Source organism: Anomalospiza imberbis, chromosome 1 (genome assembly GCF_031753505.1).
Source record: "Anomalospiza imberbis isolate Cuckoo-Finch-1a 21T00152 chromosome 1, ASM3175350v1, whole genome shotgun sequence".
Taxonomy (NCBI): domain Eukaryota; kingdom Metazoa; phylum Chordata; class Aves; order Passeriformes; family Viduidae; genus Anomalospiza; species Anomalospiza imberbis.
The window spans coordinates 101,030,548-101,057,771 of NC_089681.1; the positions used below are offsets into that span (position 1 = coordinate 101,030,548).

At 38.6% G+C, this 27,224-nt stretch overlaps 1 protein-coding gene across 12 annotated transcripts in view; it reads right to left on the bottom strand.

Annotated features, from left to right (window-relative positions):
* The window catches only part of TPK1 (thiamin pyrophosphokinase 1), a 300,977-nt gene that overhangs the window by 183,561 nt on the left and 90,192 nt on the right, over positions 1 to 27,224 (bottom strand). For 11 of the 12 annotated variants that reach the window (XR_011003313.1, XR_011003305.1, XM_068202525.1 and 8 more), the window contains one exon: positions 1,622 to 1,691. Coding sequence is in view for 8 of the 12 variants with exons in the window: in XM_068202525.1 (XP_068058626.1) it covers positions 1,622 to 1,691 (70 nt within the window). In the remaining 4 variants the exon portion in view is untranslated. Of the gene's footprint in view, positions 1 to 1,621; positions 1,692 to 2,915; positions 2,956 to 27,224 lie in introns of those variants that run through there. The other variant, XM_068202493.1, reaches the window with a different exon arrangement.

The window sequence follows — 27,224 nt, forward strand, 5'->3', positions numbered from 1 at the left end:
CTTTAATAACAATGGACAGGGATTTTAAAGAAAAAATACTTCAGAGAAGTAAATGGATATTCTTTCCAGCAGAATGATTTCTTTAAAGACAAAAATCCAAATTATGCACTCCTTTTTTTTGTTTCAAAATAACCACTTTGAAGGTAAAATATACCCAACCAAAGCAATTAAGATGAGAAGAAGAAAGATAGAGGAAAAGAATACTCCAAGGGCCAAGTATGTAAGACTGAAAGAACTATTAAATCAAAGAATAATCATTCATTTTCCCCTGAATTATATTTATTTAATACAAACATAAATATGTGCAGAACAGATGAATGGGTTACTAGAGAAAATAAAGCAAAAGCTCTCAAATGTTGTTCTTTGGAGAGCATCACCATTATCAAAGAGAACTGTTTGGTGCAAGTCGGTCTTGAATTCAGACACCTGCTTATGTTTTCCATGGCTCTGTGAGCAACTACTAGAAAAGGACAAATCAAATGTTATAAAACATAGTCTACAACAGTAGTGCCAGACTCCAGTCTTGGTTTTAGCAGTTGTAGAACTCTAGATAAACTTCCCACAGGTGACAATGGAAGAAATTTTTACTTTAATTTTTACTTCTGGACTACAGCCGTCCTCTCTAACTCTTATCTTTTTTCTGAAGGAGAGGAGGAAACTGAGCTTCCTCTTGTCTCCATCATACACTTTCCATGAGATGAAAAGCAAACTATGAGTCAGATTTTGCTGTATGAATAAAACTGTTCATAAGCTTTTAAGTTCTACCAGATGCCCTTCTTATTCCTTTGCTCCAAGAGTCAGTGTATCAATTCACTTTTATGAAACTACTTATTTATGAATTCTTGCTCAAAATACCTGAAAATCCTAAAGACAAGCAAAAAGAATCTTTTGTAAGCTAAGCTTGCAAAGTATTTCATGGTCCCACTACAATGATAAGAAATCACTTGAATGAAGTATTTTGCATCACAGCCCCAGCTCAACACCTCTGCTGCAGAAACGTGGAATGTTTTACAATTTTAAATGCCATCATAGAAAACAAAAACATATATTTTCAGTCATATTTTCTCACCTAGTGTACACATTCATAGATAGTGTCTGTACTTGCCTTTGGTCATTTATAATGCCCTGATGCTAATTAAAAACTAACTCAAAAAAGAAGACTTCCTATTTTATTACCCATCTCACTTCGCTAAGTAGGTAGATTTCCTCTAAGGCCTCACATGAAAAATGAAGAGGACACACTTTGTTTCAGCTCATGGTGACAAGCATCAGATGTTCCTTTAGGCAGCCCTTTTTAGGGGCACAGCACATTTTTTCAGAGGCCTAACACTGATGGATGCACAAAATAAGACTGGCTGAAAGCAGAGCTCTCAAGAGGAAAAAAGACCAGTGGGTTTCAGGGAAAATGGTGTTTCAGGATACCTGTGTTTTTATACATTGTAGCCGGGAATAAAAATTTAGGATAATGGGGAGAAAATATTATACTACCTGCCACAGTTCATTAAAGTACCATGCACAGAGCAAGCAGCTACTTAAGTAACTGAACAGATCCTGCTCCTCCACATTTTACTTTCATTGAGAAAAGATGGCTTCAATTACTTCAAATGTATTGCTGACATACCTTTCCTGGCTTCCTTCTGTGATGTGGTAGAGATGATTGGCACCTCCATCAGCACAAGCTCTCAGGGCAGCTGCAAGTGAAGAAAGAGAATATCAGTGTGTTTGCATTATAAATAAAACCCACAAGTAGTTGACAGTGCTGTGTAAATTATTTGTTCATAGTGGCATAGGGAATAAGCTTGAGATCCTGTATGGCTTTTAGCTTCCAGTACTCGACTGCTTTCCCTGTTTCTCTAAATAGAAATTTGGACTGTTTTTATCAGACTAGTGCCAATCTTCATCTGATTGTGCCACTGTACTTGCAAATAGCTTATTTCTGTCTATCTGAACCTGCCACCAAGCCAGCTTAAACTACAAGACAGGCAAGTACTAAAAACCTGAAAAGGCCCACCCTCCATCTATGGATGGATCCTCCACCTTGTCACAAGTGGGAACTTGCACTTTAAACACAACTATCTCCTCACCCAGGCAGAAAGTTCCCTATGGTGGTTATAGAGCAACCTGCATAACAATTGGGAAAGAAAAATAACCAAGAGTTAATAATGACAATACCCTTTTTCTCCTTTTTTCCTCTCCTATGACACAAAAATGGTAACTTTATTACAGTTCCTGTATTGTTTCCCAGACTGTTTGACTCTTCTGATATAAAGTAGGTGGTTTACATCTTAGCTGTAAATATTGAACCATCTTGATAAAAAAACATAATAATTTTCAGCATTTCCACCTAACTCAGGGACCACAAAGGGCATGTGCCACTAATTCCAGTTGATTTAAACAAGCAGAGACATGCTATTCTCTTGTGATTCTTTTGCTTATACAGACTTAAGTCAGAGAAAAGAGATAAGTCTAACACTATTACAAAATCAAACATAAATTGGTATTTTTTTTCATAAGCTTCCCTATTAATCATAATTTAACTAACACACAGCTCTTTCATGAGGTTTTTAAAACCTGATAAGCTATTAAAGAGTGAAAGTGGCCATCTTGTCTTAGCAGTCTTTATGAGTTTTGCTCCAAGATCCAGAAGTTAGATAACTATAGCACACAAGATAAAAGAAGCTGTTGCTTCCACACTAGGGCAGAGTGTTCCTTCCTGGCATAGAGAGACTGACTGGTAATCCTGAAAGGGCTGAAAGTCACAGGGCCAGCGGGGATAAAGAGGAGAGACAAGTAAAAAAAGGTGCAAACAATCAGATCAGGCACTTCTTCCCACTAAGAATCCAATTTTCAGCTAGAGCCACTTTCCTTTGGTGTTTATTTTTCAGTCAGAACCACACGTTAGCAAAGATACAAACCTGTATCTTTCCTTTTGGTGTACATTAGATGGGTAATCCACCTCCCCACCCACTTAGCCAGCCTATACAAATAGGGTCAACCGAGTTCACCTCTATAGCTGCACTCATCTTTAAGTCATTCTTTCCTATGAGGGTGCTGAACTCCCACAGAGAGTGTTTGTAAATTAATATCTACTGTGCAGCACCATGTGACCTTGGCTGATGATTTTTTTTGGGGAGCGGAGGGAGAAAGAAGGAAGCAGGACAACATAAAAGCTACCAGTTCATCACAGGTGACTTTGGGTACCTCAGTTTGTTTGTTTGTTTTTTTTTTTTTTTTCCTTCAGGCTGAAGCCATGAGCAGAGCAGGATAACAAGCACTGTACTTCTTTGTATTGTTTCTAGCACAACTTCTGCTCTGCTCCTGCTCTCTCCAGTACCCACCCTGGCAAGCACTACTGCCCTCAGCCTTCTTGTACAGACCATGCCCTTCTCTGTCCCCTTACACCACTTCACCCACTCCTTACAGCCTCCACCCAAACCCATATTAACAAGCCAAGGTCAAGCAGATTTGATCCTGAGAAATCTTATTAGGTGGAGAAATTTCTAGATTATTCTAGAAGCTTGCCAGCCACTTACTATGGTGATTCCCTGCTTCAGGCAAGTGCCTTATCCAGTCTGATGAATACAAAATCACAAGAACACTACTTTGTGCCTGCTGTGTTTGACTAGATTTTAACTTCTCCTTTCACTTGAGGTTACAGCTGAAAATGGATTGATATACTTCCTTTCACCTGGACATAGCTGTTCTCTCAGGGAGTTCAGCTCACACAGAACATAGTAATGGCCCATTGCAAGAAGAGTGTGCAATACCTGTCTTCAAGTCAGCTATCCTGTTCACTGGATTATTTAGCAGATAGAAGACATCTAAGCAAGGCCAGGACCTAAGGCACATGACCTGCTTAAAGGATGTTTCCCAGACATTTACAGACAGTCACAGCTTTCTCCTTCTGAAAACGATGAGTTTTCCATTTATTCTCCCACATTAAAAAAAAAAAAAAAAAAAAAAAGTAGCTTATAACTTCTGGGAAAAAAAAAAAAAAAGAATGGGATGAGATACATTAAAAGAGATTAAAATCTATTATTGGTCTCAAATATTTTAACACAGCCAGAGCCTTAACTATTATATATTCTCTCAATGGACTTACCACAAGTGAAGCCTTGCCCAAGATCTCTTCATCTAATCTTACAATTTTAAAACAACATGACTAAAAATACCAAGCCAAACTAAGCAGTACAAAACTGTCCTGGTTTAGGGTGAATTTGGGAGAAAAAACCTCTAAAAGGGTTTCTCTAGAAAGCAGATTCAAGTGGCTCCTCCCCTAACTGGTTCAGGAAAATATTTCCTTGGAGAAAAGTGGAAAAAACCTGTTTCTTTAACAGGCAAAGCATTCACCAGCACAAAATATTAATAAAACCTCTTGCTGCTCCGGAGAGATGACAAACTCAGAAAGTCCCCTTCATGGGCAGTAGCTCGGCTCACTCAGTCTCTTATCAGTCCCTCCGTCACTGGAAATGCTGCAGCCCAGGCCCAGCCCGGTGGGCCACTGGTGCTTTTCTGAGTTTTTTTCAGAGCAGGTGTAAACAGGTCCAAATAAAAAGAAAAACCACAGTCCAGGGAACTTCTCTGCCTCAGCTAGCTAAAACTAACTAAAAAGCAAATGGCTCTCCCGCCATTGTCTGCAGACAACACAGTCCAGGAGCAGGAATGTGGAGGAGTGAGTGCAGTGTCTGATAACAAACTCTGCGCTTCTTCTCTCCCCTCTTCGCTCTTGGAACCAGTCTTGAAGGTGCAAACTTATTATCCAGCATAAACAGAATAGACAACTGGTGATACAAGCATCATATAGCCAACCCAGGACAAAAACAAATCAGTCTTCAGTCAGTCTGGTACATGTAAAAGTACTGACATTCTCTCAAAGAAAGGAAGGCATCTGAGTAACAGATCTATGACACTTGGATGTTCTTCAAATGGATATGGTGCTACTATTTGATATCTCAGATCAACTGCAATTTAAAGCTGTCCCCCATATATTTATTCTTATTTATTAAAAGAAATTAAAATTCTGTAGCATTGTAAAGTTATTTAGAGAAACAATTTATGAGGTACTGATCCTTTACTAGCAAGTTAATAACTTAGACTGAAATCAAACAAAGCCTCAGTTGCATTAAGGAACTAGCAGGTAATTAACAGATTGGCTGGAGGCCAGTAAAGCATAATATTTCTACAGCTATGAACTAAGCTTTGCTTGACAAAAGTCATGATATATGTTACCTAGAAGAATATGTATCCTTATTATCTAGAAGTGTATAAGGAGATGGTCAGCAATTCTAAGCTTACAGTTTGGATGGAAAATTCTCTATGAAAAATAACAGGAACTGATTTTTAACAGTGCTTTTTATATTAGAGACAAAATTGCTTTACAAACAACTATTTGGCCAAGGTGCACCATGGCAACTGCATAGGCAAATCTAAGAATCTCTAGGCACTTTGCAACAGCTCACATGAAACCTCATTAATTATTTCAGCAGAAACTGAAGGACCTGAACAAGATCTGGGCTTTGTTTTGCTTGGATTGGCATCCTGAAAACAGAAACACCTTCTTCTGAGATGTTCTCAATTGAAACAGATGAAATAAAAATTAAAAAGTGGAAAGTGACACAGATGGATGAAGGGCTAAGGGCCACAAATGGGTCAAAGGCAAGTTATCTTCCAGGGCGACCAAAGTGGATGGTGAGGCTTATAAAGTGAAGAATAACTTAAGTGGCCTGTCAGAACACCAAAGGTCTTGCTCTTACTACCTCTTCTGCCCCAAAGGGTACCATCACATTATGGCAGACTGCTCAAATTTGCTAGGTGGGCTGCACATGGAAGTATGCTCTTGCTTACAAATGTCAGAAAAATTTAAGTCACAAAGACATTATCTAAGGGCTAGAAGCAGTTAACCCTGCCTCTGTGAAGTAAGACATACTAAGGAATGGTTGTTCAAGTAGCTCACTGAGCTCTGGTGGGTCAGGAGGTCCAACACCTCCAGAAAAAACATTGGGATATACAATTAGTAGCTATAGCTTTTTCAACCAACACAATTGGAAGCAGAGGAGGCCTGTGATTTTGGCTACCCAGCTCAGCTCCAGAGCCCCATGGTACCGGTTTCATTCTTCTGCTATTAGAAGAGATGATGGTAAGAGGACAAGGACACAAGTGCACTGCAGCCCCAGCTTAGCATGTGAATCTGCACTCCTTGGCATTACAACAAATTACCACCTTTCCAATCTGAATATTCTGTGATAAGCTCTACTCCTCAGAAATAGCTCCAGCTGCCAAATAACTGCCTTTCCTATCTGTTGGATTCCTTTCTCGTATAACTCCAGTGTCTGTCAGTGAACTAGGGCATGGAGACATAATAAAAAAATCAACTGTTTTACTGTGCAGGAGGGGGGACTCAATGCCACTGTCAATAACTACTTCCCAAGCTATTGGGAGCAGCATGTGTTCAGTCCAGCAGTGTCTGAAATTATGGCAAGAGTTAATACCCCTCAGCTCCACCTATGCCAAGGAAGAGTTACATAAAGAGCATATTATCAAGCCATCCCATCTAAGAGTTTCTCACAGGCAGCATGAATGAAGAAACAGAAGCCTTTCTGAACAATGCTCTTCCTTTTAAATGGTGCATCTTCTGCTAGTAACCAGTGAAGTATTTCCCTTTAGTGACTGAATTTGAGGCATCATTTTAGGGCTAATTATTAGTTTTTACAAAAATTAACACAACAAAAACACTGGAAACAGTTTATTTTATATTTACCCCTTTGGCGAATATAATAAACTTCCTGTCCCTGTGAGACAGGATATGGGCAGCATATGAAACACAAAAAAGGGAGGTCTTAGCTATGAGCTAACTAGTTCTGATGCTTTTTGCAGAAAAGGAGCAAGTATATGATCATATTCAATAGCCCTGCAAATTCAGGTGGGGCAAAAGACTCCACAGAAGAGATGCAACTCTGCAAACTAAGATGAGTGCATAGAAAGGGAATACATTTACAAACATTACCAATACCTGGGAAAGAAAAGCATAATCTTATAATTCCTATTCTATTTTTCCTTCCAATTAGCATTTAAAAGATATTCTTTTCCAAACAGATCTTGAAATAAATTCTTTTTTTTTTTTTTTTTTGCTTAAATTCAATTTTGTGACAACTGTCCTTAATCTGCTTTAGTATAGCCCCTGTGTTCTTTTTCTAATTTCACACAACTTCTTCTAGGTATGCAATCTCTTTCTCTCATTCCTTTATTGGTTCAGTAGCCTGGTAACTATAATTAACCTGCCAGCAAAATCTATGCATAAGAGAACTCTGCTTAATTAATGACTTGGAGTGCTGCTAGTAATACATATGTTAAATAAATGGTAGATACACAGAGAATTGCTTGGTTGGCTTGATACATAAGCCAACACATTTTTGTCCCACTAAAAAATAGCAGTTGCCAACAACAAAATGCATAATCTGTATTTATGTGCTGTCTCATTTTTTCCTTTGTCCTGCAGAACCTGCAAAAATAAATTTAACAAACCCATGGCTTTGTACAGCTGCAGATTGCTAGAAAGGGTATCAAACTGCATCTCAAACTATTGCCTCCCACCCATGTATTTCCACCTCTGTTATCAGGACTGCTTGCAACTGCTATTCCATTTCAATTACAGGGCACTGCAGACATCCCTCTTCTGTCAGCTGCAGCTCTGTTTAGCAAATCAACTACCAGTCCATAATAGTCTTCTGCTTTTTTGTTAGACACTGGTCTTGCTATGAGGCTTTTTAACTGCTTAAAATCGGTCTATCCTTAGGTTGCAAATGAGTGGTTTGGCTACTTAAAGAAACACCATCAAAGACATTGGTGAAAGCCGGGTTTAACATGAATTTGTAAAAATACAACTTTATATAGTTTGATGACAAGTTTCACTCTACTACTTACTACAAAGATGAAAGCACACAAAAGAAGATCAAATTAGAAGCAATTTGAAATGATTTACGTGGAAGCTGGGAATACTAGAGGGGGTAAGGGTGCAAAGGATCTGGATGCAAAGACAAGGGTGCAAAAGGGTTTAGCAGCACTTAGTCATTGAGTAATTAATATTTACAGAGCAATTTGATAGTGTTCCCTACAATTATAACAATGATTAACTATAGATTTGAGATGGTAACATTTATACTATAATCAATTAATATTCACACAGATAAAATGATGTGTACACCCTTTTATATTTGTGCAAAGGTACCTATCATAAATTCCCCTTGAGTTCATTGGAATGCTGACATCAATTCCCTTTGTGTTTGCCAGCAGGCAAGGGCTGCACCTCGAGAAGTGTGGTGATGGGGTGGGGAGTATCAGCCCAGGCCTCATTGCTAGCGACAGTTCTTCAAGTATCACATACTTGAGGGTGTGTGAGCTCTGAGGTGTCACACTCAGAGGGTTGCTATTCTAAAATTGTTTGTGTATCCAAGAAAGATCCACCAGCTACAAATCTCTTATACCTAAACCATGACTTCTAAACTATCCATATCAAAGAACATAGGTACCCATTAATCCTGAGGCAAATGGATCACCAACACTGGAGCTAGCAGTCTGCTCCCATATGGACCACACCACACTGGATCTCAATATGTAAAATTACTGTACTTTTGGTAAGGTGATTATTTGTTTCCTACAAAGCTACTGTGTTTCATTATTTACTCTGCTTTGAGCTGTAAACATCATAGAGATCTCAGCCAAGCAGAGGCAAGATTCATTAAACAATCAAATATGACAAGACAAGGAAGAAACCAATATGAGAATGGATTAGGAACACTGTTCTTTTTCCAGTGCATTGATTCAATATTGAGCTAAAGCCACACAGATAACACTTCTCTTTAAAAAGTTCACACAGAAATTAAACACATGGAAAAGAAAATAATTTTCCCCACAGACAAAAACCACCACTGAATTTTAGCCAAAATGTTATAGTCACCAAAAACATATCTTACTTTAAAAGAAAATTCTAGAAAACCTATATCTTAACCCTCACTTTGGGGTGAAAAAAAAAAAAAAGCACAGAGCAACCCTTTAAAAAATACATTCCTAAGTACCAAAAACCACAAATTCAAGCAAAAAACCTTGAGTACCAGTAAACATAGTAGCAGTAATGTGCTGCCAGAGACAGAAGCAAGGGAGCAACTGCAATTTTACTAAAAGTGAGCTTCTGGACTGTCTTCAGGAGCTCTTTGATGCAGAGCTCATTATGATGATTCATATTCAAGGCTGCTGGGTTTGGAGTAATCTCTTGTCAGGAGTTAGATTTAATATTCCTACAAGCCTTACTTAAGATATGATTTTGTCTTCTTTTTTCTGTCATTCTCTCATTCTGTCAAACCCAAGAGCTCTGGTACTTGCTGAGCTGCTTTACACTCGCCACTGTAACAGGCTCCACAAGCAAAGCAGCCCAATGCTGTCTCACAGAGAAAACAAGGAGGAGAAAGCTCAAACATAAAGTACTTCCTGCCATCATTTCCATTAAAATCTAAGTGACCTTTTCATGACAAGGCCATGTGGCTTGATGTCACTGGGGGAAGAATCAGGAAGAAGTTTATTCTTTTTCTTTTCTTTTTTTTTTCCCTCTCCATTTGAAAAATGACAGCTAAAGCTATAATATAACATTCAACCAGTTTTCCTTTTGCCCTGAGCATACATCTATTATTACTAGGTAAGAAAACACTGATTAGGGAACACACAAAAAAAAGGAAAAATGCACTGAAGTGCATAATATTAATCCTGACTTTTTTTTTCCTGATACACTACTTGTTTTGAATGTATTTAAAGAATAACTTGTCAAATGTAAGATCTTCACAAATCAAATGAGCTGCTAAGACAAAAGCAGGAAATCATACCTGGGCCTTAAATCTGTATTTTCCAGAGTGAGAAGGAATACAAGCTCTCTACAGCCATATATTTGCATTTTATTGAAGTCTGGTCTGGTACCAGGAATTCCCCAGAGATTCACAAGCCCTTCCTGTAGTGCCACACGTTGGCCCCAGGGTTGGGTTGCATCCTGGTTTGCAGACCTTGCCTCTGTAACCCCTGACTGCTGATGAAGGAAGGATCAACTGAGTCTCAAACATCAAACCCCTACAGACACAATGCTGCAGACACAATGCATCCCATCAGGCATTTCAAACAACACCTGCATTCATTGCTTTGCAAGTGCAATGCACCTTACAAACAAAACTTTACTATAGCCTGTCTACCAGGGTCCTATACCTACAGCACACACCTACACTGACATATAATTGAAGGTGAAGTAATTGCAAGAGTGTGCAGCTAGCTTTTTCTGTGTCCATTACCTGGTTATCAAGTGAAATGGAGAGGCTTCAACATTGATTTTATTTCTGAAGTTTTAAAATCCTATTGTTTAATAATTTGTTGCAACTGCCATTGACCTCAAGCTTTGAATGCAACTTTTTATTTCTTCATTTCCTATTTTCCATTGCTGCAGCATTGATTTCTGACAGAAGGAAAACAAACAGCTACAAACATGATGGAATACCCCAACTGCTTGCAATTTTAATTGCCAGTCTGCAGTGTCATCAGACAAACTTTAGTAATAAGCTGACTCTATTCCTATATGGAAAAAAAACTGACTAAAAAATAATCACCTTTATCAGCATTATACATCTACATTTGCTGCAAAGAGAAAAAAGAAAGAATCTTGGTTGTTTTTTTTTTTTTTTTTGATCTGACATTGCATCAGCAATAACAGACTTCAGGAAATCACTGCTCTCTACCCCAGAATGAGAAGGATGTGGGGCAGGCAGGGAGGAAATATTTGGAAAAGGGTGGTAAGTCGTGCTAAAACAGCAAAGAAGAAGAAATAGTTTCCTACTGATGCTGGCAACCAGCAACTCTATGCTCCTCATCACAACCAGATCAGTGCTGCTGTCTCTTCTGCTTCCCCTCAACAAAATGCATTAATAATTCAAGCCAACCTGCAAGTGTAAAGCAATGAGCATGATAAGTTCGTATTCATGTCTATGATTAAATATTTTCAGCTAATGCATTTATATTTCAAATTTTGTTTGCCTAAATTGGATTTGCAGTAGCCGGCAACTCATGAAAAAATTAATCACACACTTATTTAAATTGCACAAAATATATTAGTTCTCATGCTACTAAAACACACATCTTTCCTTAGAGTGCAGAATAGATTTCCACACAACCACTTTATATCATAGTCTAACAAAAACACACATCTTTCCTTAGAGTGCAGAATAGATTTCCACACAACCACTTTATATCATAGTCTAACAAAAACTTTTGTGTGCAAGGAAATTTCAGGACTCATAAAGTCAGAAACTGCAATTTTGTTAAAAGACAACTAGACTATTACAATGCATAAATTTCTCAATGAATCAAGCATGGTTTGACATCTACTTGAAAATTTATATAAAATATTCAAGAGAATAATCTTGGTCTGAAAGTTGTCTGGAAACATCTAAAAGAGGAACAAACAAGAAACCAGACAAAGATGGTAGATATATTTTCTTAATGCAAGTGGAACTGATCTTTATACTTTATTTTCTAATGTCTTGATAACATAACCTATGTTCATGCGACATACTCTTGTGTATTAGTAATTTTCCCTACTTTTAACAGATTAACTGTTCATTAGATTTTCAAGCAAACAATTGTAACACCATCTAAAGAAATGGCCAAAGCCTTCCCCTCTCCCCCAAACTGTTATTATTCAACTTCTGACAGTTTCACTCTTGTTTCTGACTGACTCCCACATCGTTTCTGTTGTCTTAACTCCCAGATTTGTACAGTGGTAAGCTGCAGTAGAAGTTTCTTTAAAGAAACTGGAAATGCAAAATTACAAGAAAACCTGATCTTACCTACTTTATTTCATATTTGGAATAACTACAAGTACATATGCACTGGCATTTGCACTAATCTACACCTGAGTGGTTTCATGGAAGCAGTGGATTTGCATTGCTTTTACTCTAGTACTGGCAGTTCAAAGAATGAAAATGAACATAGATATTACAATGTATTGCTTCTTTTAGGAAAAGAAGAGTTTTAGCTAATTGCATCAAGACTAACCCCGATCTTAAACATCTTCCCACATAAAATAGATCTAAAATTAAAATATTATTCTTATTAGGCTCTTCCTTTTAGCTAAGTTTTCCAATAGTCAAGAAAGTACGTCAGCTAACATACTGATATAAAAGATCAGATCTATGATATAATTTTCTTAAACACATTTCTTTAATTATGTGTTATTTAATAAAATAGTTGAAAACCCCCAAAGGATGCAAAATATAGGATATTTTCATTCTTAAAATAATATAAAAGGTGTGAATTAGAATTTTCAAAAGAAATAATCAGCACCAACAATAATTTTTGGAAGTTTTTAGCTATCTTGAAGAAATAATATGTTAAATCATCACAAGACACAAAGAAAGCTCATTTGGACCATCATAATGAGCTTCAAACCAGACTAGAAGCTGCATTTCTGAATGCTAAATGGGATTTCACATCTGAATTCTCTTACATAACACAAATGCAAAACCAATGCTGTCATCCTTGAAAGAAAATAATCAACATCTATATGGAAAGTTTGGTTATGAATGAAGAAGGCATAGCAGTAATGTCCCAGCTCATAAAAGAGATGAAGAAACAAGTGCATTGATTTCAAAACCTCTCTTTATTAAGGCTATAAAAAAAACTTTTAACATTAAATTTCCAAGTACAAATATTTGTAGGAGGCAATCTAGAGCTTACTGTACAAAACTGAGTGCATATTCTCAAGGGGAATAAACTTCTGTGTGACAACTCTCCTCATAGCAAGGCTGCAAAAAGGCAATTAATTTATAGATCTCTGCATGAAGTAGAAACAGGTCTTGCCCTGTGGCAGTTCCCTAAGGCTTCAAAAAGGGAGAAGGGCCTAGAGTGAACGGAAAAGAAGAGGCTCAGGGGTATTCCAGACCCCGAATTTGGGACTCTTCAGTGTTCTAAACTATTCAAAACCTGATTTTAGTAGCAGATTTGTCCATGTCTAGTTTCCAGTTACAAAGATAATAAGTACATTGCACATGACTTTTATCAAAATGGTACAGTTACTGCTCCAGGCCTTCCATTTCAATGTGTTACAAACAGGCCTAAAAGTGCAAAATCAAAGAACTTTTCCCTCTCATTTTGGTCAATATTTTTCCTTTTGAAGAAGAGAGACTGGACTTAAGCATGTATTAAAGTCTGCAGTTCAGAAGTGAATTCATGCAAAGCAGGTATGAATTCTTTGTTTTGTTTAAATTACCTTCTATCTAACTGTATTATATCCCCTTTTAAATGAATGCTAATACGGAAGCATGCATCCCCTGGGGATAAGCCAAACCACTTAATCCTTATTGACCAGAAATATTGGCCTTTTCTTTGGGACCACTTCCCCCTTGTAGTTGAAACCTGTGCATTCAATAAACAAAACCTTAGATTCAGCAAAGCTGAGCTTATTCTCAAAGTCTGCTTTTAGAACAGGTTTCCTGTGAAACAAACAAGCAAAACCCCAGGACACAGCCTTGTTCAAATGGTAATACATTACATGTTGTACCTGCTGCTCTTTGTTCTCTAAATGGTGCAGTGAAAAAGAACCCCAAGAACTATATAGCAGCTGTGAGCACTACTATAAAAAGTGTTCCATTTCAATGTTGCTACTTAATTGCAAATTATCCCCCTGTTAAATATTCCCAAGAAATATAGCTTATAAAAATGTCCTAAGTATATCTAATATATCCTTATTTAAATCAGCCAAGTGTTGTCCAAAAAGAATATCAATACTCTATTTAATTTACAAGCTCTGTCCATACTAAACACTTCATAATTAGGAAGAGAAAATATTAGAAGACAAGATGTTCAAATGTGATTTCAATTACTGTACCAATCTCATGCTACCTTATCTGCCAGATGTGCTGGAGATTCCAGATTAGTACACAACATTTGTGTACCAATGTACTAGTGTTCCTGCAGTCACCCTTGTTCAAATAATTATTGCTAGTGAAGAGCTGGTAAAATGATTAATAAAATTTTATTTTTACTTGCTTAATCTGGATTCATTTTTCATGACTCTACAGTATCATTACCTACTGGGCTTTGAAGCACGAGAATTATACAGAAGTCAGTCTTTTCACTGGGCACTTATGTTCTTGTTTTAAAAGAAGAGAACTTCTGTCTTCTCCAGATACCCAGTTTTCTTTCTCTGTGCTCATCCATTCTTGACTGAGGCTCTGATAGCATCCCTATAGAGGGGGATTCCCTGGCCTGAGCCTGAAATATTGAATATTAGAGAGTTAAAAACAAACAAATAAACAAACATCTAACCACTCTTCATCAAAAAAACTAAACTCCAAACCAAATCCAACTCTATAACAAACACATATAACATATTAGTATGTGTAAGAAAGGACTTTCATGGAGAATATTTATTTTCTCCCTGCTTTTTACTAGTTAACTCCCAAACGGATCTATTGGTCATGCATTAGCTAAGACACTCAAGGTCAAGTTCAGGCAGTCCACTTCAGCACCGTGTGTTCAAGGCAGGATCACTTTCTCATAAGAGGTTTGATGAAAGAATTGCTCTAAGTCATGTGACAATACATGACTAAGCCCCTACGGCAGACGGCTGTCTGTGTGCAGAGTTCAACATCCAGCACTGGGGGACTGTTCTCCCCAGCAAGGAACAGCAATGCTTTGATTTCACACATGACACTCACTCTCACACAGACCTGGAAAGACACCTCTGAATCTTTGGTTCACAAGATGCTACACAGGGTACCATAAAGGCATCAAGCATGCTTTTGCCAGTGTAGAAAAAGATTTGCATAAAGCCGCACCACCTGCTTGGTACAGTCACCAGAGCTTCTAATGGATTTTGCAATTTGAAGGGGATTTTTGCTTAAAGATGCAATGATTTCTCTGAAAGATTAAAAGGTGAACAAACTGCCACCTTTATAAACTAAAATAATGTTAAAAAAGGAGAACTAGTGATTCTGGTTCTTTCATTTATCTTGTTCACAGGTAAAACTGAGTACTATCAAGTCACAGCCTATCAATAGTCCCCTGGCAGAGAAAAGAAGTCTCAGAAATTTGATTTTACAGCTGGCTTCCCAGTCTCAGAAATATTTGATGCTCTTTTCGCAAACCATAATCAATAGCTGTGACTAACTGAAGGAGGTTTCATTTATGTGATTAATTCCTCCTGTAGTCAACCCAACACCTAACTTCTCAAAAGGCTTACCTTTTGAAGGGCATAAATAGTATTTGCTTTAAGCCATAATTTGAGAGGTTCCTGCATGCAACTGGTCCTCACCCCTCTCTGTTCTGCCCCCACTGCTGCTCCTTATCCCCACTGCCTTCTATTCCAGGATCTGCTTTATGAGCCACACAGTTAGTTTATTTTACTTAAAATTTAGCAATTGTGAGAGAAAAGTAAAAAGTGTAAATAGAACAGCATGGACCTCCTGGGGTTCTGTAGAAAAAAAATCTGAAAACAAAGCAAAGAAGACAGGTTCTTATACCATAAGCAAGGATAAAAGGGGTAAGGGTCATGCTATTTGTCTCTACATGCAATAACCTCATGCACTGTCCTGTCACACTACTAAGGATGAGAGCTCCAAGCCAAGCTGTTCCCATGCCAGCAGTTTGTCAAAGACCATATCATACCCTGGGAGGGTTCAGAGTGGAGGCAAACAGGCACTGGAGGGAGTGTGTGTGCCAAGGGAGCTGCAGACACCGCACTGCTATCCTCTCTCCATTTGAATGGCTCCCATGACACCGGAGAGAAGGGAATTGCACACTACACTATGCCTGGTGCAAAGATGCTGCCTCCTGCCAACAGCAGACAAGGGTCACACAGAGCCACCACTGATGCTGCTCTCCCAGCCACCACAAACCGATAGCATTCATCTGGTTTGAGAATAAAGAATGGGACAGGTAGGAAATCAAATTATATCTCTTTTCCTCCCAGGCATGAGGGGTGCATTTCCTCATAGAGAGTGAAAACAACAAGCAATGTTTAAAGAAACATTTACTCCCTAACACAGCTGAAATTACCAGGGCATTCCCAGTCTCTCCTCTTCTAAAGAGGAATGACCACCCATTCGACAGTAAAATGATGCAATATGCATTTGGGAAAAACACCCCCAAACCAAAACTAAATAAGAGAACCAACAAACCACTGGTCTGTGAAAACATAAGAATACTAAGAAGGAAATGCTTATATAAGAAGAAATATTTAAAAGTAACCACACAGAAAAATAAATTTAAAAACCCCACAACAAATAATTAAAGTAATTAATAATTACTATTGCAATTTATAAGAGACATGCTGCAAATTTTAATAATATTGTTTGGAACATCAGTCATTTTGCTCTAGCTGAAATTCATTTTTGATAATGCAATAGTAACATCTCAGGAATTATATTAAATTTCTACTTTGTATTAAAGTAGAATTGTATTATTAGCATGGTACAGTATGTGTATCTCTGCTGGAATTACATTCATGCTGAAAAAAACAATGTTATTTTTCTATTACTGATATAAGTTATCTATTTTGACACTGGAAAACATATTTCACTAAACTATAAACTAACAAAATCTCTCATATAAGAGGATATCACTAAAGTTTCCCTCCTGGTGTATTTTCAATTGCTAGCCAGCAGAAATTCTGTTACTTTTTTTTCCCCCAAACTCATTTGATTTGCAGCATACCTGTGAGCCCATATACTAGAGTTAGCATGTCCAGTCCAATTATTCCTGCTCAATCTTTGACCAAACCATTGGAAAATCTGCCTGCGGGAAGAACAAAAGACTGCAGCTGACAGAGCCATGTCTTTCTGAACAGAACTCAAGCAGCCTCCTTCCAGGATCTCTCTCCATTCAGTCTTTCCATTTAGCTACCAGCACCCTGAGAGAGTGAGTCCCATGGCAGCTTGGAGGGAGAAAGAAGTGGGGAATTAGAGTTTTATTCATATTCAAACATATCTATACTTTACTGACATGATTTTGCAAAGCACTCAATCCCATCCTAACATTTGTTTCTCAGTTTAAGAAGTAGGATCACTGGTTTCTATTCACCTTTCACACCGATGAATCACCTTGAACATTCTCCAGAGGGCCCTAACCCTCCAATTTCTTGTCAAGGTATGGAAGAAATACACTCTAACAGGGATTTAAAAGGGGAATAGAGAGGACTCATCTGATAAAATCTGCCTTCTGCTATAAGCTGCAAAAAATTAGGGAGGTTATCAAACACAGGCCAGGAAATCATGCTCCTCACTAATGGATCAATCCCCCTACTAATGGATCAAGACTGTGGTTAGCAAATACTGGTACTTCAGCAAAATTCAGGTTTTAGCCACATAATTGCTTCAATTCACTCCAGAGGGTACATTTCCAAACATACCCCCTAATTTGCTGTTGCAGAATGATGTATAATTTACAGTGCATTCTGTACTGGTTCTGAAGTCCACCAACACACTTCCACATGCTGAAGTGACACATCCCATCACACCTGCACAGTAGGAGAGATTCAATAAAAAGAGATGAAATTCGCAAATGGTGCAAAACAAAAAGCAGCCATGGGCATTAAGTTTGGGACTGGTGGTACATGCACACTATGTGGGTTTAAACTGGTGCCCTCAGGGGCTTTTTTTTTTTTTTTTTTTTTTTTTTTAATAATATCAGTAAATGACACCTTGGAGCCACGAAGCAGCTTTCTGTCTTTCTGTGAAGCCTGCCCTTGGCAGCAGGTGTCGCTGCAAGGCAAAGGTACAGCAATTAGTAAATTATTGGGACACAGACAAGAACAAAAGTAGGCAAAGATGCTTCGTGGTATGCTGGAAGAACATGCACATTCCTGACAGCTGGTAGCTGTGCATTCCTCTTGTGTTAAGTGTTTTGGCTGCAAACATGATCAAACAGCAGAATGCTAGTATACACCTGCCTGAAAAAAGCATGGAAACTCTTACTATTAAGGTAACAGCTGTCATAGCAGCATTCTTTATGTTTAGTTTTCCACTTTCTGAGTGCTCAGTCCTCTCAACACATTAAAGAGTTTACTGCTATTCAGTACAAAGAGAACTCTATGCAGCACCTAGTCATTTAATCCTCCAAGACCAGCTGTAAACTACCCAAATCGTGCCTTTAAGTTCCTGCAGTGGGCCTTCTAAAGATGAAGTCATGCATAAATTCCTGTCTCTCTAGTGTCCAGCCATCCCAGGTTATGGATATTTCATCTTCTAGGGAGCAGTGTCAGCTGGGCTACATCCAGCACAAAACAAGAGGTAGACACCTATGCTCAGCTCTTGTGTGTCATTTCAGCGACTGGCTGATATTAGGCATCACCATTTTTGACCCTCTTCAAGTCCTTTAGGACTTTGTAATGTGTTTCTCTTCACGCTGCAGAGAATTTGCAGAGGCTGATGTCTCTGTGAGAGGAGAAGGTTTTTCCAGAAGGGTTTTCAGCCTGCTGTCAAGTAGTCTCTCCCTTCTACTCTTTCATGCCTGAAATACTAGCCTTCAGCTGCCACTGACACAAAAAAAGCCATTTTCTGCTATAGCATTGAGCCATTTTACAAAGAAACTGCAAGCTAAATTATGAGCTAGTCTTTTACTACAAGTCTAACAAGGCAAGAGAAGTATTTAAATAATGACAAGGCAAGAAAAATACTAACTCATAGTCCAGAGATTCCTAGAACTAACTACAGTGCCATGATTTACTTTGAAAAGAGGGCTGTTGCTGCTAAGAACAGATCTTACAAGGTCTTGACTTCCCCAAATGGCTTCAAGCCAAAGATATAAAAGTCAGTGCTCTTAACACCACTACCAGAATCTACTACTAAAGGTGCTAACTTAGTTTTAAAAGAACATTTAGAAAGCACATATACACTATAGTAAGCAAAGGTTGTGCAGAGACCTGAAACGGGCACTGGGGCAAACTGTGAATGTGCTGAGTACCTGCCCTGTCAGCCTGGCAGAAGGTGCAGATCAGCAGAAGTGCTGAGCAAACTGAGCAAGGAGGGGTTTCAGCCATTGCCTGGAAGAAGCCAGTAAAATAGCTTTTCATCAAGGAATGTCCTTAAAGATGCATGTAAAGCATACTTAGGGATTTTTTTGTTTTGTTTCCTTAACAAACAGAAACTACTTCTACAGCAAAGGTTTTATGCTGCCCTCTCTGAAGCACACTCAAAGTTTTCCTGCAGGGAGAAGTATAAGAACCTGGAGTGTGAAAACACGAGTTACTCCTCCTTCAATGAGGCACTGAGGTACCATTTCACACTGCCACCAGAGCTGATACCACCATGCCGTGGTGGCAGTTAGTGACACTAAGACAAACCAGACTGCAGGGCATCAGGCAAGGAAAGTACCTTACTACATCTTTTACTCCTCTCTTGCCTCTCTTCCACCCCCATCCCACCAATTTAATATGAACAGGAGCTTGGCCGAAGCCTTTTTGTGCTTACAGTGACTGGCACATCAACCCTCTCCAGGCACTACCTTAATAAAAACACAGACAAAGCGGAGAGAAAATTGATAACACAATATCTATAAAACAGACTATACCCACTGGAAGCAACCTGTAGGTTGCTAATGCCAATCCCTAATGCAGCTGTACTCTCTTATGTCTGTACAATATCTAATAAAATACAACCTCTGGGAAAGAAACTCATCATCTCCTTCTGTTCCTCTGTGCAAGACCTCTTGTTTACCAGTTCAGCAAAGCTGTGACCAGAAAAAACAATGCCAAAATTATTTACTGTGCTGTGGACTGTACCCAGACTGTGACCAGTGAGGCAGGGGGTGATGGGCTCATTGCTCTACTCCTGCAATCATTTTCACCAGCAGTACTTGGTCTGTGACCCAAGGAAGGTATGCAGCTACAGCAGGGGTGTGTTCCGGCAAAGCCGGCACTGCAGAGCCCTGCAGGCAGTGCACAGGCGTGGGGAATGGGACACTTGACTGCTATATCCATCTTAGGCGGCAGAAGTCAAGCCCGAACTCTGAAAATACAACCTGAACCAGGGGAGACACAACAGCAGCTTATATAAACCTGCACTGTGAAGCAGCTTTAGAAGGGGACAGAAAACCCTGTAGACTGCAGTCAGGGAAGAATAAGGTTGTAAAAGGTTTTGCTTCCCATAAAGCGTAACATCAAGTTAGTGATTACAGTCCAAACTGGCACTAATTTTATTTTAAAAGAGAGTTTTTAATGTCTTCCTTTTTTTTTTTTTTTTAATGATGAAAGAATTACATGGTCTGTTAAAATCTGATTTTTCTTGGGCTTAAGAAATGGTCATCATATACATAAGAGGCACATATTGATAGCAATATGCCTCTGACAGACAAGTTTCAGGGAAATCTGTTTCAAAAACATATTTAATAGTAGAATCAAAAAACATTTTCAAACTGAATGCTTCTGTTTTAAAAGGCATGACTCTTAGAGAAGTGTTTGTGGTAATGTATGGAAATGTAGTCACAATGTAAGAAAAAAAAGGAGACTGTGCAAAAAGGAATGTGTGCAATGAGAAAGAAAGGTTTCACTCAAAATGTTCAATGTGCTCAGTACACTGTTGCTTGAAGTATTAAAGATTATTAAATTTGCACTTGGCTTTTTATTTACTACTTCATGGCAATATTAAACCAGTCTTTTCAGTAGTTTTTTCATTTAAAAATATTTTTCTTCTCACCTTTTGTCTAATAGCATGGACTGTTTTAGAAACAGTTAGTTTTACGTGATCAAAGAGCAAAGCATACCTAAAAGTGAAACTAGACTTTGTAATTGCCATAATATCAGAAATGTGCCTAGTGGGTGGCCAAGGGACCTTTAATGTTCTTGTGACATGGTCCATAGCTTGGCCCATGTCCTGACCTGACTGGAGCTCCAAAATAAAGTGAGCAGTGCTGTGCTAAATGTAATTCTTGTGCAAGTTTGTTGTGTGAAGTTTCCAAGGCTCTGCTAGAACAGAGAAGTTTCAGTTTCTGCTCATGTGAATCCATACAGCTATTTAAAATCCCACTACCGAGAGGCACATGTGCACTGTTTGCTCATACTGCACGTCTTCCGCTCTCATTTTAAAGCCATCTGTTATTGCACCAAAGTCCAAATGATTTTTAACAAAGACAGAATGTTCAAACCAACAGTGAAAAGACAGCTGAAAAGTCCATAAATATGTATCTCCAAGATAACTGCTTAGCCTGAAAAGATGCTAATAAAATTCAGAAGGACAAGTAAAGTACAAGAGGCTACAGAATCACAGTTTTTTTTCCCCCCAAAATAATCTCAAAATATCCATTTAAAAAATAATTCATCTGAATTCTATTTATGGGTACACATCATGTGTATCAAAAAGGTGCTATGCCCTTCATGGTATGAACATCTGAGCATGTGTGGCCTTTAGTATCATCCCTGGTATCTTTCCTTAGTGAGGTTTTTATGTTATTTACATTCAGTTGACATCAGTTACTTCAGCTGTGCCTTCTGCACACATTCACTAGTCTTCTAGTAAGCATATACTCCTTTTATTCAATATAAACATAAATCAAATTATTTCTCACGTAAGTGTTAAATTTGGTGCCTTAACTTGGCTACATAAATGCCAGAAGTCAAGAAGCACCAGAAATCACTACTTTAGAACAAGTATTTTTCTTGTTATATTTGAGATACTACAAACTGAGCAATTTCTTTTCAGTCTTTAAATTGCATTATAATGATACTGCACCTCAGGTTCAGGAGAGTTGGGTAAGTAAAATACTTTAAAAAAAAAGCAAATTATTACAAAAGTGAAAGTGATTGGGAAATAAAATGTGCTATAAATTTTCTTACAGAAACTCTCCTTTGCTTTTCAACTTAAAATTGAGCAATGAAAAACAGACTGAAGGATACACTCCGTATCTTTTGCATGCAAAACTAAACAGTAATACTTGGGAAACAGCCGGAATCAAACTTTAACCAAAATTCTCAATTTCTTCTGACAAACTAAGCTATGGAATTTGTTATTTAGATCAAGTGGTGGGATATGACTAGATAAAGGAGGAAAAGAATTAATCCAATTCCACCTACTCCCCATTCAACACAAATATATTGCAAGCCTCAAATTATCCATGTGTGAACCCTATAGTACTCCTAGTTTTCACAGGGATGCCCCTGAATCTCCCTTTCTACTCTATAATATACAGCTCACCTTGAAGACAAGAGATCTTGTCGAACTACTATTAACACATAGGAAAATAAATATTTAAATCTCACTCCTGTTAATCAGATCAGAATAAATAAAAAGGCACCATTTAATCATTTGCCTGAAACAATAATGACAGTAATACAGACACAGAGGAAGTCTATGTAAATAATTTTATTTTTGTTTGGGATTTTTTAACCTACCCCCAACTTAAGGGGGACCATTAAAGCCCACTTTCATCTACCATTTGAGAGTTATGTGGTGATCCCAAATACATGAAAATAAATTCGTTATTCCACCTCTTCTTCCTCCATGCTCTTTGCTTTTATGGTGGTTGTAACTTTGCTACTCATAAAGAGTGACAGAGAATGCAGCCCAAATGCAGCAAAGTCAGCATTAACTAATAAAAGGAAATCTCATCACAGAAGGGAAAGTTATCAGCAAACTTAAACCCATCTAAAATTAACACACAAATCCACTTCTCAGCAGTCCTGCAGTACACTTAAAGCCAATTCCCTCAGGGACTGATCAGGTTAGAAAATGGGATAAGGGAAAAAGTGAGGAGAAATAAGTAAGGTGAGAGTCTCTGAGTGTACATTTATGTACATAATTTATTATTAGCATAGTCACTGAGCAAGCAAATTCCTATGGATTTAGATATGCAGCTTTAACATGTTACTTCTTGTGAGTTTTAAATGCAGAATTTCCACCACAGCTTCCAAGTCATTAATATAAGGATCTCAAGGAAGAAAATAAAAAATACATATATTAAGAACTAGATCAATGAGAACATTTCTAAAGACCCATTCCAAAAGAAACAGAATAATCCAGACAAGTTTAGCAGTCAAAATTCATTTCCAAGTTAAAAAAAAAAAAAAAAAAACGGAAATTATTCTTTCATAGCTCACGTAGATCTAGCAGCATGTTTTAATGTCCTCTCTCTTGGAACCTTCTACTATAATTCTGATATCCCCTTCTTTGGGAGGGTAAGTCTTTTGACTCAACTAGAATCTTTAGGGAGTATGCTAAATAAATCAACAAAAACAAACAAAAAATACACCAAGCCAAGTTCTGCATTTTTTAGTTATACATACAAATTGGATCTATGCATATTAACATTATATATACATACACACTAAGTTAAAATATTTTTAGCATTCTTTCTAAGAAAAACCTTTCTATATTTATGTAAGCTTCTTGTGGAAGCAGAGATAGATATTTATTGTCAATACAGTAACTTTTTCAACAGTAAATATTCTTTCAGACATATTTTGATTAATCTTTTAGGCATATGTATCTTGATATTAACTGTGGTAAAATTCAAGGTAATTGATTATGCTAAACTATTTGAAGAACATTAATATAGCAATATTTATTTATGAGGCAGCAAAACAAGGAAAACAAAACTCTCAAGTGAAAGATCTGTTTTTTCAACAGTGTTCCTGACAATTATTTTTGAATCATACATATTCAATAGGGTGGTTAAACTCCCCAGTGTGACACCAGTGGAAGAAGGATCCAGGAAACTACCATCCTGTCAGCCCAGTGTTGGTGCCAGGGAAGGTTAAGGAACCTGAGTGTGAGCACATGGCACTTACAGGTCAAACAGGGGATCAGATCCAGCCAGCAGAGGTTTGGGAAAGTCTTGCCTGAGCAGCATGATCTCCTCCTAAGACCAGGTGACCTGCATGGTGGATGTTGTCCAACTAGATATCAGGAAACTTTTGATACTGTTTCCCATGACATTCTCCTGGGGAAGCTGGCACACCATGCTTGGATGGGTGCACTCTTTGCTGGATTAAGAACCGTCTGGATGGCTCAGCCCAGAGAGTCATGGCAAATGGTGCTGCATCCAGTGGGTGGCCAGTCACCACTGGTGTCCCCCAGGGACCTGTACTGGGCCTAGTCCTGTTTAATGCCTTTACCAATGATCTGGACGAGGGGGTTGAGTATAAATTCATGGATGACAGCAAGTCGATCTGCTGGAGGGTATCTGCAGATGGATTTGGACAGGCTGGATTGATGGGCCAAGACCAAGAGTATATGAGGTTCAACACAGCCAAATGCCAGGGCCTACACTTTGGCCACAACAACCCCAGGCAATGCTAAAAGTCTACTGCACACAGTAGCTAGAAAGCTGCCTGTCAGGGAAGGACTGAGGGATGTTGGTCAACAGCAGCTGAACATGAGCCAGCAGTGTGCCCAGGTGGCCAAGCAGGCCAATGGCATCCTGGCCTGTATCAGCAATAGTGTGGCCAACAGGACCAGGGCCAGAACCAGATTGTTCCCCTGTACTTGGCACTGGTGAGGCTGCATCTCAAATCCTGTGCTCAGTTTTGAGCCCCTCACTACAAGAAAGATAATGAGGAGCTGTAGCATGTCCAGAGAAAGGCAACAAAGCTGTTGAAGGGCCTGGGGGATAAGTCTTATTAGGAGCAGTTGAGGGAGCTGAGGTGGCTTAACCTGGAGAAGAGAAGGCTCAGGGGAGACCTCATCACTCTCTACAGCTGCCTGAAAGCAGGGAGAGGATGAGAGGACATAACTCTCAAGTTGTGCCAAAGAAGGTTCAGGCTGGACATCAGGAACAACTTCTTCATGGAAAGGGCTGTTAAACATTGGAATGGACTGCTGAGGAAGGTGGTGAGGTCACCACCTGGAGCTGTTCAAGAAATGACTGGAAGCAGCACTTCCTGCCATGGTTTAATCAACAAAGTGAGAATTGGTAGAAGGTTGGACTCAATGATCTTAGAGGTCTTTTCCAACTTAAATGAGTCTGTGATTCTGTTTATTAAAAGTTATTAAAAATACTTTAAGCCATCAGTACAAAGAGCCACCCACACAGAGCAGTCACAATCAGGGAGTTGTGATTACCCAACAACAGACATTTTCCCATGATGCAAGGGAGCAGAACTGGCTTAAAGGTGCACAGCTCCAAAGGGTTCATTTTGCAGTAAAGCATTAACAAACTGCCATCACCATGAAGTCAAATTCAGGTCAGATCTTGAAAATCATTCACATCAGTACCACTTGCACATGTGCAGAGCCTCACGGAATCCTCCTTGGGATGATGTAGGTGGAGACCTCTGCTGTGGTTTGCAACTAACACATTGCTTACAGCACGCTAGCACTGAGGCTGAGTACCCAACACAGGTTCCTGGACGAGGGCACAAAACACTCCAGTACCTAAGCAACCACAGTCATTTCACACTTCGCCATACATATCAAACAAATGCCATCTTTAATTAAGGTCATGCTGGAGAAGCAACACCAAGTCATTTTCAAGCTCTCTAGCAAGCTTAGATGAACTATGCTCTCCATCTGTGATTTGGAAGCAAGGGACAAGAATAAAAAAAAGATCATCTATTATTAAGTTCAATAAAAACACATGAATGAACATAGCTTCAAGAACCGCTTGCTGACTTAAAAGTAAATATTTTTTATGAGCTATCATGCCTATTTAGGAAACTCAGAGTTTGTTGTTGATGTTATAGAAAAAAATAAATATATATAACTACAACTCCAAAACAAACCCTAGTAAACTGAAACTTTTTCCACTCAGCCCAACAGGATATTCTTACTGGGTGCCAGGGGCAAGGGAAGCACAGTTAAGTCCCAAACATCATCCACTCCACAGCTCTGCTGCCCCAACCACACAGTTAGTATTTGGCTACTGGTACTCTCTGATGGACATGTGGTCATGCATCTTTTCCATTTTTTTTTCCTTACTTTCCTACTTCCCCCGCCACATCATTTAGTTCTGTGTCATGAACATTTTGTTTGTTTGTATGAGCATAGAGCAAGTGAACTGAACCCACGTCGTCAATTAAACCAAAGTCAATTTGGAGAGAAATACAGAAGGTTAATTAACTGCTAATGATTTTGGCATTTATTTAGGTTAGTCCCTAAACTTAATTTATTGATGTGACAGTATATCAATGTGCCATGATTTATAAAAGACACTTGAAACGCAAAAAGGTTGATCATGCAACATTCAGGGTTGCACACTACAAAAATGTACAGGTGTAATAAAAACTATTTTAAAGGAACACTCTCAGATTACAAACATTGAATTTCACACCTGAAACAACATATCAGAGGAGACTTGCTCTGAGAACCAGCTAAGCCTAACACAGCCACAGAGCATTCCTCTCTGCTAGCAAAGTGTAAGTTGTTAAGTTCCCAACTACAGCTTTAGAAACTTAGTGTCAGGCTGCCACTTCCAAAGCCCTCTTGGAGGTCATTTCATGGCATACCCTGATGCACTGCTTTTTCATAGCTGCTGGTAGCACTGAAAATCAGAGACATGCAAAATCAACAGATCTGAGTGAAAACTGCTCTTTCTTTGAGTACAACATAAGCTATGGCACAGACAGTACAGCCCAGAAAATTTACTTCAAGTTAACTTTCCTGTAAGAAATTAAGCCAACTGTGACAATGGCATGAGAGGATAAATAAATACATGATTCTCAACCACTTTCAGTCATGGGTCAATCTTTTAGTCTGAACTACTCCAGCACAGTCAGATCAGGCTTCTCAGAAGCTCAAGTACAGATCACAGCATGAGTCAAGGAAAGCACTCCTTGTTGCTGAGGTGAGAAGGGAAAACAGCGTGACTTGGATGAAAAGCTGAAAGTTGGCTTTGTGCAGCATGTAGGATTTAAAAAAAGAGGAAAATTAAGATCCAAAACTAAGTAAAACTAAGTTTACTCCACAAAGGAATACAGGTACCTTCTTACCAGTTTTAGACTTAATACCTTCACCTTCTATCCACAGACGTCAAAGCTGAGATAAACAGGTGCTCAACACAACATGGGGAGAAGAAATCACACTGCCATTCACTTATGCACCAAAATCTTAATTAAGCTTCTAAACACGAGCCTTTTGAGATTCCAGCTTAAAATTCTGGAAGGCACATGTGGACATTTCTTGTAATAAGGGTCATGCAGAAGGAGTACAGGAGATATCCAACCTCAGGTAGAAATACTTGTCTGACTGCGGCCCTTTTCTTACTCTAAGACCAAT